This window comes from Berghia stephanieae, chromosome 2 (assembly GCF_034508935.2).
Source record: "Berghia stephanieae isolate SIO BIC M18660-M18661 chromosome 2, UCSD_Bste_1.3, whole genome shotgun sequence".
Lineage (NCBI taxonomy): Eukaryota > Metazoa > Mollusca > Gastropoda > Nudibranchia > Aeolidiidae > Berghia > Berghia stephanieae.
Window position 1 is genome coordinate 116,958,879 of NC_088361.1, and position 18,885 is coordinate 116,977,763.

The window sequence follows — 18,885 nt, forward strand, 5'->3', positions numbered from 1 at the left end:
CTGAGCGGTCCAGTTGAGTCATTGGAAAAGGCTCTTTACCTTTTCTCACTGTACTTTAATAAATGAGCGTTCTCTGTCGGAAAAAAATGTATTAGGTACCGCCCTACATGTTAGATGTTGTTGTTGGCTTGGGACATATTGTAAAGCGCTTTGAGCACGTTTAGTGGATTTTGCGTTTTATGAATGCAAATTTTTAAAAAATAAATAAAATCTATTACTGAGCCTTATGCCTGAGATTGTCATGGACAATGTTGAAATATGGGTCAGTGTACCCTTTTTCAACATACAATAACGTTATCAGAGTAATTCTCTGACTGCTGCCAACTAGAAGATTGGCGTGTGTTTCAATTTGGACTTTGTTGACTATCTCTTCCCTTGTTTTACGTGTTAGGCTACCTACCTACCACCTGTGTCAATGAATGCGTGCGAGTGCAAGGCGTCTGCTGTTACTGTTATGTTGCTTTAGATTGCTTAATGTTGCATATCTTCGTTTCCTATTTTCAAGGTATTATTTCTATAGATACTTGACAAAGTTCTTCGCTCTTGTTGCATTGAATTGGATCTTGAAAAGAAGAGTGTTTTTATGCACCTCCGTTGACGGTGTATCTTAACGGATCGTTTTTATACACCTCCGTCACGCATGCGCATTCCACCCAATTTCATTAGCGATATTGTGTTTCTTCATTTGGACATGGCGAAAGTTATATTGTGACATCTGTAGGATGTCTTTGTTAATAAATTTATATAAAAATATTAATAATTTAAAAAATCGAAATATAAAACCAGAAAATAGAAGTTGCATTGAAGGTAAAATAATGTTTTAGAAAGAGCTTATTAAATGTGATGAACAGTCAGGTGGCACCGTAGCGCAGTGGACAAGCTGTCAGACTCCAACCTTGAAAGTACCGGGTTCGATTCCCAATGGTGACTTTTTTTTTGTTTTGGATTTTCTTTGTTTTTGTTTGCTTTTTTTTTCTTTCTTTTTTTTTTTCAAAAACTTTTTATCATGTTTTTAAAAAAAACTTCGATTTTAATTATCTAAAATTATTTATTTATTTGAGATCAGTATTTGTGTGCCATGTTTCTTTTTACTTTTGATTTTTAAAATTATTGTTATTATTCTTTAATTTATTATCATTGTACATCGGTAATCACTAAGCAGCGTGCTAAACTACAATCTAAAACTATTTAAACCTCATGGACGTATGCAGCAACAACTTTACCATCACCGCCAACGGAGGTGCATAAAAACGGTGCGTTTTTGTACCAAAAAAATGCCACCTATTTTTATAGATAGAGATTATGTAGACAGGAACGTTTCTCGTTCACTCGTTTGGCTCGTTCGGCTCCTGGTGAGGTGCACTCACAAGGCCAGGCCGGCTTTCTTCTTCTACTTCTATAAAGTTTAAGGACTAGAGATGATAATGGAGGTTTTTCACACGAGAACAACTTAACCCTTAGGTCGTGTAGCATGAAATTTTGATTTAAATTTAAGAAAACGAAGTGCTTGTTCGCAGTAGTATCTAGTCTAGATACTCAAGACTCAAGAGCGAATAGTGAGTCCATGGCGGAATCACTATTCGCAGTAGTAAGTAGTAGAAACACTCTCCCGTCTCTGAAAATTAGTCGCTGTCCTCTCACTGATAGCGCCGGGCATTCGGAACATTTTCATGTTCCTGTTACGATTGTGTTCCTGGTGGCGTTGTTCCTGTTCCGTAACCTGTTCCTGCTCCAAATTGGAGCGATTCGCGATGGTTCCGGTCGAAGAGATTCGTATCTGTCATGTCCTAAGTAATACAGCGTGCGTTCTCGTGTTTGTGGCTCCAACCACAGACAGACGAGAGGTTCAGACTGAGAGGGAGGAGGGAGGGACGTAGGCTGGTTTGCATGCGCTCTCTCTCTCTACACACACACACTACACACACACACATGCATACACGGGCACAGCATAACAATTACAACGTGTGTCCATCCCCACCTCCTCGTCTCATTCTTCGCCTGTAGACTGAACACTTCCTCACCCTCTTCCTCACCAAATCACATCTTTTTGTTGACACTTGACACAGTAACAGTAACATGACCAGGAATGTGTTCCTGGTGTATGTTCCTAGTAAATGTTCCTGGTTGAGCTGTGTTCCTGGTGTTCCTGTTCTCGAGAACCAAATCTGTGCGGCACTACTCACTGAACACACCACTGTGTTTTCTGTTCAAAATGACGTGTTGTCGAATGGTTTGAAGTTGAATGAGAGTGTGTTAGTTTGAGAAGGAAAGAAGAGGAGGGATGATTGAAACATTTGGAGTGACTTAGAATTGAGATTTTTAACGTTTCAACTTTTCCTTCAAGTCTGAAACTGGCCAAGATTGTGTTTTGTTTTATTTTTGTTACCCCAATCCAATCCATGAAAATTTTCCCGTCTCCACCTCTCCAACTTGATCATTCGTTCACATCTTGAAATCTAGCAGCTTATATTATCTGTCAGATTATTTAACTGAGAATAGTCTGTCCCCTTTTATTGTATTATTTACAGTTAGTTTAATATATTTTATAAATTTCCAGGAATATCTCTCTCTCTCTCTCTCTCTCTCTCTCTCTCTCTCTCTCTCTCTCTCTCTTTCTCTCTCTCTCTCTCTCTCTCTCTCTCTCTCTCTCTTTCTTTCTCTCTCTTACGCCACTGCTATACTCATATCTCAGTGCTCCTGCAAATAATAGAAGTTACCATCAATAAACTACCTCTACTACTACAGTCACCACCACATCATCATTGCTGATACTACCACAGCAACCTCCACATCGTTATCAAAACTATAGCAACCACCACCACCTTTACATCATTATCCTCCTCCTCGTTATCATCGCTACCACCGACGCTACAACCATCACATCATCATCATTACTGCCACTACCACAGCTGCCACTTCATTATCAAAACTACAGTAACTGCCACCACCATTACATCATCATCATCATTATCCTTATAATCATCATCACTACCACTACTACATCATCAACACCACCACTAAAATCACAACCACCACATCAACATTACCATCACTACACAACAACAGACACATCGTCATCGTCAATGAAACGCAAAATAATAATAATAATACATGTAATAATAATAATAATAATAATAATAATAATACATGTAATAATAATAATAATAATAATGATAAATAAATAAATAATGATAATTCTAAAATAATAATAATAATAATAATAATTTTTTAAAAATAAATAAATAAATAATAATAATTAAAAAATAGTAATAATAATAATAATGTAGTATATATTTTGCGCCCAGTCCTCAATAAAGCTCTAGCCTCTAAGGCCACTAATGCAAATAACTGAAATGAATGATATCCACTTGTTGCAGCACTGCTGTGAATAGGGGAAATCATTATTCGCAGTAGTACTCTGCGAATAGAGGAAATCACCATTCGCATAACTACTGCGAATAGAGGTGGCCTTAAGAAAAATCAAATTTTCTGTCAATTCTATATGGATTTATGTTGATAGCCTGGGCTTGCAAGCAGGTTTCTTTGAGGCTTGAGGTGACGATAACTGTTTGACGACTAACATTTACTCCATATGCAACAGCACTGAACGAATTTTTTGACAAGAAGCAATAAGTGTTTGGGATATACTTTATCACTATATTGTGATGGCCACTTTTCTTTCTGTCTGAAAAGATGCTTCAGCTGTATATTTTTTAATAGAATTATGTCCTGCATCATTCATACTGCATCCAATCTTACTCACTATGGTACGTCCTGTGTTCTTTGAATAATGTCACTATCTGAGCTCTGACTACATTAGAAATTTATGCTATTTTACCCATTTTATTAAACATGTGAAATATCCTACAGGTTTTTAATACATCAACATAACTAGAATAACAACATAGATAGAATAAATATTTGTTTTAATCGACTGAGGCGGTTAGAAAACCTTACCAGATAAAACGCCTTAGTCTCCGGTGCTGCACCATTAAGCGCGGTGCAAATTATGGAAAAAATGCTGTGAAATATAGAATTTTAAAGCTTGGTCCTAAACTTTTGGCCACAACCTTAAGTGTACTTACAATGTGAGGCATGATACAAGGTTGATAGGTGTGCTTTTTGTTTTTTACTTTCTTGATTTCATGCATGCGTCTGTAGACAAGTCTATTTTGTGCTACATACTTACACTTAAGCAATTTAATATCAGACTTTATCTCAACTTGATGGCTGAGAACAAAGTTGGAACCAGTTCACAGAAATAGAGGATGACATAAACATGTGTATCCAATCAAAATTGAAACAAGGAACAATCACCAGCTTCTTTACCCTTACTCCCACACTTACGGCATAATGCTGTCACATATTTTGGCAGAAAAGTGGGGAATGGTTTGCACCAAATAATTAGATTAAAAATGAAAAAAGAAGCTAAAAATAAAAACTATTTTTTCATGGACCAATCGCAATGTTAAGCCTGCAACCCAATGCATACCATTATGTATACATTTGGAAAATAAGAGGAAAAAGTTATTTTAATTATTTATTTATTTTACTGTAATATGAGCGTTGGACATAGACTTGGCAAAAAAATCAGAATCCGTTTATAAACCAAGGTTGCCATTATTTATGGAATTCAGTATGTTATAAACCCTCAGCATATTTTCCAATCACTTGCTAAACACAAAAAGTAAGTACACAATGTCTTTTTACTGGAGTTCAGCACTCAGAAAGGGGTCCGTCTATGTGTTTGCATAAAAGTTCAGTAAATTTTTGCCTCCTAAATTGGCAACCCTGATAAAAATAATCTGTCTAAAGCACGCTCTGCTTGATCTCCAAGGACTGTGTTATTAACAGAGATCACTGTAATAGTGAGTGTTTGTTTGTTTCAAATTAAAGGAGAAATGTGAGCAATTCTTTTTATCACACATGTCTTTCTTTTCTCCAAAAGGAATGTTTTCAGGTTTTGTTTGATTTCAAACAATTTGGAACTTTCAGTTTCTTTATGAAGTTATTGTTAGAAATGAACTTTTGATTTGGAGATTGTACATCAAAAGTTCTGATGCTGATATTTTGTTAGAATTTTTGGAAAGTTGAAGACTTTTCCCTTTTTGGGCCCATTTTGTAATATTGTCCACTGTTGTAAATCATGTGCTACTGTGATGCATCCTGGTTTGCGTGTTACAGCTGTTGACATATCTCAAGGCTCTCCTTTGTACTCGTTGAACCTTATTAATGATGGCTTGTTATTGTTAATATGGGTCCCTAAAAGTGCAATCACTTATATTCAAATGTTTGTATTTTTATAAGTATTGTGCTTTTAATGTTAGTGGGCATTGGTACAGGTTTCATCTAAAGAAGCCAAGTGATTTATCAACTTTTGTCACTATGTGTTATTGATATGCAGTTCTCATCTTAATGTTTTGTTTAGGTGAGCTTCAAGGTAGGGTGTGCTGTCTAGACATTAAGGTGTTTGACCAAGTATTTTTATTCATATTTAAGCAGATGTTATTTATATGTTAATGACATTGCATAACATTTATCAGGGTGAAATTGCTTCAGCCATATTTATGACTTCAATAGAAGTGAGTCTAGGCCATTCTGCGACTTGCTTGAATGACAAAAATAAGTTGCGAATAGAAGTCAAAGAATGTAGAGGTATGCAAAATTGTCTGCATCACTGGTATAAAAGTAATAACACAAACTAAGTTGGTCACCACACTGATTTGAATATTCATTTGAAAATTAGTCCAATAAAACCAATATCAATACAGTAGGTATTCAGAATATCACAGTGGCATGCAGAGCAGCAAAAATATGATTTCCTGCTAGACAGACTTATACACTGCTAGACTGACATATACATTTCGACCCAAGAAAATGATTGATGATAAAAGGAGGTACTCCAATTGACTTTGAATTACTTGTTTACTTATGTTAAATTTGGTTTTACACATAACTTGTGTGTCAATATTTTTATGATGCCAATGTAGTTTTACAGATGGGATAGATCTCCTCATAAGTAGTCCAGGATTGATTTATCCCTGTTTTGTTGACTATTGATATATGAATGGTATCGTGTTGTCCTCATTTGTATCATTTCAGGATAAATATGTCAAAGAGTGAAGTTCGTCATCGTGGCAAGTTCAAGCCTCGGGGTAACATTGATGGCAGCAATGAGAATAAAGGGTTATCTACTAAAGAAAAGAATGCGTGGGCTTCTAGATTAATAGGCACATTCATCTTTGTAGCGGGCGTAATTTTCCTGTGTTACTTTCGCTATCAGCAGTATCTGAAAGATATAATTATCACCCCTTTGGATTCTCCCAAAATTATTCAAGAAAACAGTTCATTACCTTCTTCAGATCCAAGCAGGTTTTGGGGTTCCTACAGGTTTGTTTGTTTTGTTTTTTCTCTTTCTTTTTTTTTTTTATATTTTTGAAAAGGACAAGATTTTACTTTTTTTTTTAAATGGGATTGCAACATATTTTGATCATCAGATTTTATCTGGCCTCTCAATACTGACAGAAGTATCATCTACTAAAAAATAAATAAATAATTTTTTAAAATGTTAATCAAATACTGAATTGGAAGCGTTCAATAGCATTACACCATGATCATGACCGCTTGTTTTTTTACATGTTCAGTAATGATAATCTTCCACGGAATTCCGTGATTTTAGGATTTCTTCAGAAATTTTCCGATGCTTTTACCCTGTGAAACATTTTCCGCTAAGTGGTAATTCGGCTGAAAAATCACCGTTATGTCTTGTGTCATTTTTTTGACACCTCTGCTCAGCTGCATGATTTTTGGTGACACTCCCATGCCCATGACGTTAGTCTAGACACACTGGCGCCAAATATGAAAAGTGGCACAGTGCCCATGATGGCCTTGGATGAAAAGATGATCGAAAGGGAGGGGGATGGAGCAAATGAATGTTAATATTTTTGTACCCTTTAGCTTTGTACTCTTTATTTAATTTTTAAATTTTTTTAAAATTTTGCTTATTTTAAATTCATTACAACCTATGTCTAATTACAAAAAAAAAAAAGAAGTCATTTAGAGTGGTCTCTCTCTCTCTCTCTCTCTCTCTCTCTCTCTCTCTCTCTCTCTCTCTCTCTCTCTCTCTCTCTCTCTTTTCCGTATTTTTTTCTCAGCCAACCTTCTAACTTCATATTATGTTTATAGATTATTATTTGGTAATAAAGAGATAATGTAACAGTAAGTTAGGCTGATCGATTTAAATAATGATTTTTTTTTAATGCTTAATTTAAATACGCTCTTTTGGTGGAATATGATTCGCAATTGATTAAAGATTATTTATAAGCTGCATAACCACAAGGTTGCAGTAATGGACACACTAGCCAGGTTTGTAATATGTAATATAAAAACAAATACCTCCTTTTGGGATATACTGGGTGACATTATAGGGCTCTAAAATGTTTAATTGGAAATGACAATTCGTTAAATTATATTTACAAAAAGTCAGTTTGTATCTAATGATCAGAATAGATGTGTTTTAGAAGTTAGTAATATATTGCGTAATATTAAGTAACAATGAATAGCTATGTTATTTTTGCATTAGATTTGGGCTTGACAGACGGGCCGATAAATTTTCCTCCTTTTTGACTCATTATCATCACTTGTTAGAGCATGTCGGTTCCTGCTGTCAATTGTCAACTTGTCTGTCGATTTCAATCCAAGTTTTCGTCGCATTTTTTGTCAAAACCATATCGTCGATCATCAATCATCACCATACCTGATGGATTCTCAAAGTCGAAAAAGAAACAGACTGACTATTGAGACTAAAGTCTTCATCATAGAAGAAGTCGAGAAGAATGGAGCAATCATTTTCAAGATATGTCGATGCTTTAATGTGAAGTCCAGCACCGTATACATTATTTTGAAGGATATGCAGTTCTTTCCCTTGAAAATCAGTTATAATGAGAGCTCCAGGATGACCAGAATTTATGCTTGGACTGGAGGTTCTTGTTATGAACGAGCTCCACTTTATAGCATGTACTTCATGTACTTATTCCTTTTGGGTTAGAGTTTAAATAATCTATTTTTATGTTGGATGGGTATAACATTTTGGGGAAAATCCGGAAAATGGTAGGTAGGCAGAGAGTTGAAATCAAGCTTATCTGTCTAATGCTGTTTCTAAACATTTCTTATAAGAAATGTCATTACATTATATCTGAAATTACTTCAAACACTTTCTTCAATCATTTTATCAAAATAAAATTGTTGAGCAGCCATACTGGAAGATATATAGATCAAAACGCTTCTTTGAGTGGCAGATTAGTATATAATGTGTATCCATTAAAATTAAATTAGGTTTGAGTATCAGATTGACTTTTACACATTATCTCGGTAAAAAAATAAAATTTAGGGATAACAATAAAAATGACAATTATGGTATAAGTTTTGATAATATTTATTATAATAATAGTAATGATAATAATAAAAATAATAATTATTGTAGTGGCAGAAACAATAATAATAATAATAAGGATGATACAAGCTGTTGGCTTGGGATCCATTGATACGCAATTTGAGCACATTTGGTTGATAGTGTGCTTTATTGAAGCCCAAGGGTAATTATTTTTTTATGTAGTGATGAAGAGTATGTACAAGAAAGTGTAATGGGAGTAACAACTTATTTGATATTATGTTTATAGTCCGTTCCACAACCAGTGTGCAGGCGTTGATGACATGAACATCTCCACAACCTTCTGATGGATTTTAATGATGATTGGCTAGAAGATTAGAATCGATAGTGACAATTCATCTGAATTGTTTGCATTGGTTACAATACCATACTTTGGGATTTTTCTTCTTTACGGTATATTTAAAAAAAAGGATCTGGGATGAGTGAACATTTCGATGGCTTACAATAACAATATTATACACAGTGAATTATGTTGTGATTGCAATCACTGAACTTCCCTCAGATTTGACCAGGGGTCTACTTCTCACTAGATTCATATGCACTACTCACTTACATTGTCACCCTGGGTTCAAAATAACACAGCAAATTGTACACTTTGTACATACTTGACATAAACAATTGTTACAATTACTAGTTGAAAATCAGAGGTGTAGCTTCCTGTTGGTATTTCTACATTCATAAAAAACTGATAACAATATGGATTAAACATGCAAATTTGTCACAATGAGGAAAATTTACAAGTATTTCTCCAGAGAGGCAAACCGCTGATTTTTTCTTTTCTTTATGGCATACGGCGAATAGCAATGCAATTAACAGATAGTAACAAACCACTGGGTGGGGATCCTGACCTCCCATAGTGGGCGGGGAGGTACATGCTGTGTCTTCTATCCCCCTCTACCCGTTTTCCAATTGTTTCCTGTCATTGTCTTGGAATGAGATCACTTAGTTTTGTCCGGACCCTGGCCGGAGTTCCTTGGCTAGGAGGGAAACAGTCGAATGTATAGTTAGAGTTTTGGGAGATGATATTTTTTTCCTTGTAAATCATCTCTCTGTTATGCATTGTATTATGTTTAGTTTACATATTAAATTATTTGATTTGTAAACATTTGAGTGTATTCCTCTTGGTTGGGACCTGTGCTTGTGTCTGGATGAGACTTTTAGGTGATCTCAAACTAAGTACTTTGATGGTGTGCTCTTGGAATCTACATCCGTTTCCTATTTGAACCAATTCCCCTTTGTCTCACCTTTTCTTTTGTGCTTTAATTGTAATTCTAGAACTTTTTACTATCCCATTTTCTTCCTTTTTACTGGCGCTGATATGACCTTAATGTGTTGCAAGCGCCGTAAAACCCTTAAAAACAAAACAAAACATAGTAACAAACCAGGAACTCAGAGTACTTACTTACTTACTTAATCCTCTTTGGGCCTTGAGGCACATAGGGCATCCACCAGACATCTCCATTTTTTGCGATTGGCTGCTTTTGCGGTGGCTGTATTCCAAGACAGGCCTGCACCCTTTAATTTTTTCTCCATGGTCCTTCGCCAGGTATCTTTGGGTCTTCCCCGCTTTCTCTTCCCATCTGCTGTCCAGTAGAGGGCTGTCTTGGGAAGTGACCCTTTTTCCATTCTGGCCACATGACCAAGCCAACGCCATCTTCATCTTTTTATTTGGCTTTCAAATCTAGTGCAGTCAGCTTTCTTTAATAGATGCAGGAACTCAGAGTAGAGAGGCCAAATTGATTATTATGTCATTTTAATTATGCATATCTTGTATTTCCCCTGAAAGGTATACTGCACAAAACTTACATGAAATCTGTTTGGTGTTAAAAAGTTTTAGATTCAGTGACATTTCACATCATTACATTCAAAGCACCCTCAGTGAACATAATTCAAGAATGGTGAACTGTAGTGTACTCGATGTGTGACCAGTGGGTTTTCGTGACATGTTTTGTGCGATCTTTATGAGTTGTCTTGCTTAACAATTGGTCTGGGATTATGTCTTTGTGAAAGGCATTTCTCCTCGTCAAATCGAAGATGGGCATAAACATTCAGAGATCCCCCTGGTTTTTGACATCAATATCTTTGTCTGAAAAATGTATAAGCATCTTTACCAGCTGCTTGTGTAGTCCAATATATCATGTATCCGTTGTCCACTAAGGTAGATATAAATTATTTAGTGCGTTTACTAAAATTAATTCATAACAATGCCAGCTGGGTATTCCGTACAAAAACACACAACTATATGTAACCTTAAACGTTTATAGTCCGATTAATACAATTTATTGAATACTACTCATAAAAATGTCTGGCTAAAAGCAATTACAAAGATCTGAGTGACGTCAATTTTGTTCTGTCTACAAACACTGTGAGCCTGTTTTCAACAGTTAAGTACTATTTAAATGATATCTATTATTACACTATTTGAAACAACCCAAAATTATTTGCCATACTACACCACTGAATTCACCTTTGTTATGATTATTTTCTCCAAGGGAAAGAGAATCAACACCATTACTGTAAACATAAAGTTTAAGTAATATTTTATTGCAAAATATGAAAAGATCAAGGAATTTGGAATTGTGAGAAAACTGTTTGGTCTATCACTATCGGTATTCAAAATTCGTAATGTCACTTAAAATATAAGCCCACATGCAAAAAATCATGGCACCACATTTCATAACTTTGGTAGAATTAGCTATATTTCATGCACATGGGCCTTGGAACGGGCTATAGTACTGTTTTATAACTTGGGGTCAGTTGTCCAATTTTTAAAATATACTCATTTAATCCTATTCTTATATAAATGCATTATTTTTATACTGTGACAGACCTCATGCTTACTTTGGACTCAAGGCTCGGAGTAAAACATCACCTGTATTTGGTTTGATGTGGATGACCCAAATGGTGAATACAATGCCCCCTCCTCTACGTCATTGGTGTGATCAAGGAGATGGTTTGGATAGTTATACTTGGAAGATGCATGATGGTCGAAACTTTGGTGTGCAGGAAATCAAAGAAAAAAATTATGTCATTGTTACAGAGTTTGTAAAGCATCAAGGAGGTGATCACGGTGGGGACTGGACAGCCAGAGTTACTTTCAAGGCTAAGGTATGAATGAATTGGTTTCCGTTATCATTTTACAAGATAATACATTTTTTTAAATATAGAAACAGTGTATCTTCAGGGTTTATTATTGGCACTCTCATTATCACATTATTGATCTATCTATTTCCTCCATGCAAGCCACTGGAAAAGTGACAGTCTAAGTTTCCTTAGAGTCTGGTATGGAGAGGTAGTTTCTCTACCAGTTATCACTGCCTAATCATAACCCGCTTTAGCAATAACATTGCTTGTTTATTATTATTAGCAAAGATGGTGGTAGTCGTGTTTTTAATTTTTTACTATTCACTTGATTTTCTTTCGTTTCTGGTTTGTTTTATGGTGTTTTTTATTTGAAAGGGGGGGGGGGGTATCTTTCTTTCTTTTTTTTTTTTTAACAATGGGGGTTTTTTTTTGGGGGGGGGGGGGGTTTTGGTTTGATTATTTACTTTTTATTTTTGACTAGTGAGAGCCAGTTGACTCAGGTTACGCACTCACCTAAAGATAAACTATTCTCCTGACTATTTTATATTCTGTCATATGTTTTGAGAATGGGTTTTCTTTTTACAGAAGCTACCAATTATTTTAGGTTGGGTAATGTGCTTGCATCAAAAGGGGTCTACTGTAAAGTATTCTGTAGTATTGATTATGTGCCAAATGCATTTGAATTTGTTTTTCTTTTTGTGGTCAAAATGTGGGTTTATGAGCCAGTTTTGAATCAGACTGTATCTGTTTCATGAGAAATAGATTAACATTTTGATGCTTACTGAAAAAAATGTGAATTATCATACAAAGTATATCTTCAAAGGCGTTTTTATTAGAGGGTTGTTTTAAATAAGGATTTTAAAAATCTATTACAGGAGATAATAGGTGGTTTATCAAATAAAGTTGATAGGTGTAGACAGCTTTAATGCGTTAGATTTAGTACTCATCTGAATATGGGTCTAAGAAAATTGCTATGTAAATTGCCTTCCAAAAGAAGGCGATAATTTAAGATGAGTATTATAAGTTTTCTCTCATTACGACATGTCTTAAGGATTGTGAATCTCACCATCCAATCTCAGTCAGTGTTATGAGAGGATTTCATCTCATCTGAATGAAATTTTAATATTATGATTTGGTTTTGACTGCATTCTGTATTGTAGAATTAGAATGACTGAACGAGATTTAACTAAATTACATTTGTTTAGTTTTCTTTTTTTTCTTTTTATTCAATAGGATCCTTCCAAGCCATCAGTTGTCAGTGGCTTTTTGTATGCTGCATTGGATGGAGACAATGGACAACTAGAACCTGTTCTCTCAAAGCGTCACCTAAAAGGCGTCAAAGGATTTCATGAGGATCTTGGGGATTTCAATGTGGTTTTCTCATCTGAAAAAGGCAGAAAGGATTATAAGGAAAACTATTTCATATCACATGCTCAACAACTTGATCAGTTAAAAGATATTTTGTTGAAGAATCTGAAAGTTGAGGCTTGGGACAAGGGTCGAACAATTCCATATTTTACTTCTCCAGGACGAAGGGTTCCAAAAGATGCAGTAGGACCTAATTTTATTATGAAAGAAGTAACGGCACAGTTACCATTTACAATGGAAATGGCTTTTGAATCTGGAAGTTTTAATGCAAGAAAGGAAAGGTTAGAGGGAGAGATTTTTAGCACTTATCTAACATCAGAAATTAATAGATTTAATTCCAAATTTGAGGAAACTTTTGGCTTAGAGAAAAGAGCATATAATGCTAAAGAAATAGAATTTGCTAAGTCTGTTTTTAGCAACATGTTGGGAAGTGTTGGATACTTTTATGGCTCATCACTTGTTCAATCAAAGTATAATAAGGAACCAGTTTCATACTGGAATGCCCCATTGTACTCTGGGGTTCCAGCTCGACCATTTTTCCCTAGAGGATTTTTATGGGATGAAGGCTTCCATAATTTACTATTGTCAATGTGGGATGAGGAAATTTCAAAAGACATTATAGGCCATTGGATGGATCTAATGAATATAGAGGGATGGATTCCTAGAGAACAAATTCTTGGTGTAGAGTCCAGAGCTAAAGTACCATCTGAGTTTGTTGTACAAAGGAATACGAATGCAAATCCACCAACATTTTTCCTCCCTCTACAACGACTTATTAAGAACATGATGTCAAGTGGAACAGTCAAAGATAAAGCATATCTAAATGCCCTTTACCCGAGATTAAAAACCTGGTTTAATTATTACAACAACACCCAAAAGGGGAGAGATGCTTTTACATACCGTTGGCATGGTCGTGATGCAACAGCCACAAAACAGTTGAATCCCTTGACTCTTGCCTCTGGTTTGGATGACTATCCAAGAGCATCACATCCCACTGACGGTGAAAGGCATGTAGATTTGTACTGTTGGATTGCTCTGGCATCTGGTGTAATGGCTGATATTGCAAAGACTCTGGGCAAAGACACTGATAAGTATACATCATTCCACAAGCTTTTGATAGATAACCAAAGACTTGATAGTCTGCATTGGTCACCTAAAGGCAAGCAATATAGTGATTTTGGTTTGCATACAGATAAAGCCAAATTAGAAAAACCAAAACCGCCATCAAATGTAGCACCCGGTCAAGTACCTCCCAACTTTGACATGACCAAGATAAGAGTAGTTTTGGAGGAACCATCTCTCAAATTTGTTAATGCTCTTGGATATGTGAGTTTGTTTCCTTTTCTCACAAAAATAATTGAACCTGATTCTCCTAAGCTAAAACAGGTAATGGATGACCTTACAGATCCAAATAAACTTTGGACTGATTTTGGTATCCGGTCTATCAGCAGAAAGTCGAGATTCTATGGGAGATATAACACTGAACATGACCCTCCCTACTGGCGAGGACAGATCTGGATCAATATGAATTACTTGTGTCTTTCAGCTCTTCACCACTACAGTTCTGTGCCTGGTGCTAATCAAAATCAGGCCAAATCTGTATATGATCGTTTACGAAAGAATTTAGTGAATAATCTAGTGAAGGAATATTACAGAACTGGCTATATATGGGAAAACTACAACGATAGTACTGGAGAGGGTAAAGGTGCTCATCCATTTACAGGATGGTCTGCGTTGATTGTTCTAATAATGTCTGAGAAATTCTGAGAAATATGTATTGAATAGGATTCCATTAATAATATTGCAAATTGAGTGGTACGTATTAAGGATAAGTGAGCTATCCTATATATTCTTTCAAAACTCATATTTTTCACTTTCACATTTTAAAAAAGGTCTTTTCCACTTACATTCTCGTTGTCAGTCTTACTAACCACGTTAATCTTTAAAAAAAGAAAGACCTTTAAATTAGAAGTCTAATACAGAAAAAAAAGGTGTTCAAGTAACTTTTGGTAAACCTCTTTATAATGCATGACATTCAAGTGACCAATTTTAGTCCATTTGAATAAAAATTAATCGTTTGGATTCACCTTATTATTATCTCAATCTCATTGACATTGCAATCTATTTTTATAATTTGATTTTCAGTTTTCATCCATGAGTATTTTTCTCGATTCTAGTGGGATTTATGTATGCGATATTTCCCTCCCTAAATATGACCAACGTCTTGAAAATAAAAGTTCGAAAAAAATAAAGAGGGAGGTTTATTTGCATGTCTGTAAATTGTAAAACTTTGGATTTGAAAGATAGAATCCATCTATCTGAATCTGCTTTCAACTACACATTTGTTCCTTTTATGCGGATTTGTGTTTATATTGTGGTCTTTTTGTTATGGCTCTCACTTTCAGGCCTGTAAGTCTCTTGTTCAAATCCCGTTGTGTGCAGCGCTTTGTTTCTCGTCCTACATGTTAAGTGGTGCTATTTGCTTTGTACCTCTCGTAAAGCACTATAATATTTTGCTATATGAAAGATCAAGTTGGTGTGGGTTTTTTTTTTGTTTTTTTTTTTAAGAATGTTTTGCCCAGACTCTTTTAATGTTCTTTTGCTTGAAGGGTAATAAAAAATAGTCAAATATTATTTTTTTTTTTTTATTTATTTATTTTTTTTGCGATAAATGATTTTTCCCCCTCATAAATCATCTCTCTATAATGAACTTAGAGCACTTACATCTTTAGCATTGTATTTCTTTGAAGCTTGAGAACTAAAAGAGGCTTTTGTTAATTATGTATAGTTATACTTTTAAAAGGTATATTTTTGAAACCATTGACGTTTTTGTGTCTTTTGACTGAGATCTTTTTCTTGCGCCTAGGTGGGACTTTAATGGGACTCAAAGTAGACAATATAAGATTGCTTTGTAATTTACTGATCTTCCCAGTATTAACTTAACTATAGGGAATGAGATGAGCGGAAGAGTAGCGTCCCTTGATTGGACGTCACCTTACAGAGAGGCATGCGTCTCTCTCGTCCTCGCTTTCGGTGAAGTGTCTCAAGCCGCACAACCAACATGACGTTCTCTCTCTAATAACTTTTCCGCTCGTGACTTCCAATCAAGGGATGCTACTCTTCCGCTAATCCCATTCCCTATAGTCCTCGTTGCCTTACTTTCTATTACGTGCCTGTACTGTATGTGAACTGTCATCTTTTAATTTTTATAGAACGATGATGAAGGAAAACCATTTTAAAATATATGTTTTAGTGTATTGTACACTTAGTTATCTGAGGCTGTTTTTTGTTTGGCTTTTCTCATTTATTGCGTTTCATTATTATCATTTCATATTATCATTATTCAATTTTTATAATTGTAGCGAGTTTTATAGGATTTATGCACGTTGGCTACTGTTGCGTGCTTAGTGTGATTGGTGATGTAAATGATATGAATGTTGTTTTCTTTGGTGTCATATTATGTATCTCACTCGTATCACGTTGGCAAATCAAAAACTGGTTTCAACTTAAACATATTTTCTGTCAAATAATTATTACATTCTCTGCCCTTTTTTTTTGATGACATTTTAGCGGGGGGGGGGGGGGGGGGGGCTTAGAACAGTTTATTATCTTTAATTTTCATTTTGGAAATTGCAAAGAGAATATGAAGTGATGAAAATAACTCAATATTTTTTTTTAAGTTGAAAGTAAAAATATTAACGAAACAAACTCAATTAACGAACACTATGGTTCGACTTTATCGTAGTATTTTTTTTTCTTTTTTGTCATGCATCCAGCGACTACTATACGAAGTCTTAGCATGCATCTGATTTTTATCTTTATTTTCCATCTTTTCTGATAATGACCTGAATTTGCATATTTTGTAAGCATGTTTGTTTCATTTTATCACACTGATGACCATCTCACCTATTGAATATGTTGTTGATTATGATTAAAACATTGTTGAAATTCACAGTGTGTTGTCGCTGTTTTATAGTTATGAAAATGCAGTGGGTAACCTTAGTGCAGAGTTATCTTTTGGAGGGATGCAGTGTTACACCTCTCCAACTCATAATGCACAGTACCCGAATACAAGCCGAGTGAAGTCTTCGTGACCCGTATACAGGGTTTTTGACCCCAAAAAAAAAAGTGTAGGATAAAAAATTGGATTCACACTGGAACAAATGAGATATCCATCAATAGTGACAGGAAATTATCTAAAATTTTATGCTGTTAAGCATTCCAGCCAGCAGTTAAGGTACGGCCCGTTTTTGTTGTGCTCAGACCACATTTCTTGTTTTTACGTTAAAAATTTCTCAAATTTTTCGTTCAAAATGGCGTTTTTAGAAAAAAGCAGTTCTTTTACGTACTGAGCTGTTAATCGTTAAAGTTAAAATGAATGAAATGTCAACGGAAGATTTTAGAAGAGTTGCGCAGACTTTGGTATCACGATTTTTTAAATTTTGTAATACATGTAATATGAGGCTATAACTAAGCTTAGCTTTGTAATCCTGTAATCCTTTGTAATCCCGGAAGGGGAGGCAATTACAAGATGGAGATCGACCTGGCAGAGCAGGGTTCCTCCTGACGGGGTAATCGTTCCTTCTTGTCACTGAGAGCTTTCTTGATTCTATACCTGTAAGAGGAGGCATTTGGTGACTGCCAACTGCCAACAGACCTGTCTAACAACAGCGGCCATTCTGCATCAGTAGGAGTAGCCCCCTTGCCTTTATTGTGGAGATGATCAAGAAGACTGGGAATCTGAGAATTTGGTTGAACATTTCATCGGGATGCAGCGTGTCAGAAGTTTCAAGTCTTCGTTAATGCAAAAAGAATTTACAGATGGGTAGATCATCGTAATGGTGTTGTAGTGTGTAATCATAGAAAACGGTAGGGGCTACCTCAAGCCGGTGGTCATGAAAATACTAACGAAAGAGTGAAAATGGAGAGACTTCGTATACGAAGCCTCTCCATTTTCACTTTCGTTTGTAGTGTAATCAGTACCTTGATTGTGACCATTTGAAGCTGCTGCATGGTGGCGTCTTCTGACCATCACGTATCTGGATGAGGTTCCTGACCTCCCAATGTGAACAGGGAGGTCACTTACTGTGTCTTCTATATTCCTATATCTATTTCCAGCTTGCTTATTGTCATTGTTTTGGATTGATATTACTTTGTTTTGCCCTTTCCCTTGTTGGAGTCCTTGGCTGAGAGGGAGACAGTGAAACGTATTGTTAATCATCTCTGTTATGTATTGTTATTGTGTTTGGATGTATAATGTAAGCTTTTGAGTTTGTTCCTTTTAGTGAGATCCTGAGTTTGTGACTGGATGATACTTTTAAGTGATCTCAAACTATGCACAATGATAGTATGCTCTTGGCATCTAAATCTATTCTATATTTGTTCCATTCCCCTTTGTCTTTCCTTTCTTGTTTGCTTTTTAAATTGTAAATTTAGCCATTTTGATTATTATTTCATTTTCTTCCTTTTTAACTGGTTTTGAAATTACTTAAATATGTCGTATGCGCCGTAAAACCATTGAAAACAAACAAAACAAACTTGTTTATGTGCCTCTTTTTATCCCCCTATTTCACTTTTCTCTTTCCGCTTTACTCTTTGTCTTTGTTCTGGATTGATATTGCTGTTTTTCTCCTGGTCCTGGCGGGAATCCTTACCTGAGAGGAAAACGGTTAAATGGATACATAGTTGCTTTTTTTTTTTGAGGGGGATATGTTTTTCCTCTCTCTCGATTATGTACTATTATAGTTTTTATATTTAGATATATTATACTCTGTAACTGTAAACATTTGAGTGTTTAACCTTCATGGCAGGACCCTTTGCTTGTGTCTGGATGGAACCTTTAGGTAATATCAAAATAGGCGAATTGATGGAATCGTCCTGGGATCTTCTGTTCCCTATTTGAGCTAAAGCCCTTTGATTTTTTTTTTTCTTTTGTGCTTTTCACTTCAGTTCTACAACGTTTCCCCAATCATCTTCCCTTTTAC

General features: G+C 35.4%; 1 protein-coding gene across 1 annotated transcript; it reads left to right on the top strand.

The window, feature by feature from the left end:
- The first annotated feature begins 351 nt into the window (after positions 1-351).
- On the top strand, positions 352-16,853 carry LOC144966352 (mannosyl-oligosaccharide glucosidase-like). The gene is made up of 4 exons (XM_078902682.1): positions 352-505; positions 6,103-6,390; positions 11,278-11,557; positions 12,767-16,853. The coding sequence occupies exons 1-4, from the start codon at positions 420-422 to the stop codon at positions 14,666-14,668; spliced, it is 2,556 nt and encodes an 851-aa protein (XP_078758808.1). The 5' UTR covers positions 352-419; the 3' UTR covers positions 14,669-16,853.
- Positions 16,854-18,885: the final 2,032 nt, after the last annotated feature.

Bases quoted from the DNA above. Each gene is read 5' to 3' on its own strand.
- LOC144966352 (XM_078902682.1), top strand. From the start codon at position 420: ATGCGTGCGAGTGCAAGGCGTCTGCTGTTACTGTTATGTTGCTTTAGA. The intron at 506-6,102 runs GTATTATTTCTA...GTATCATTTCAG, and splicing joins CTTCGTTTCCTATTTTCAAG to GATAAATATGTCAAAGAGTG. The intron at 11,558-12,766 runs GTATGAATGAAT...TTTATTCAATAG, and splicing joins GAGTTACTTTCAAGGCTAAG to GATCCTTCCAAGCCATCAGT.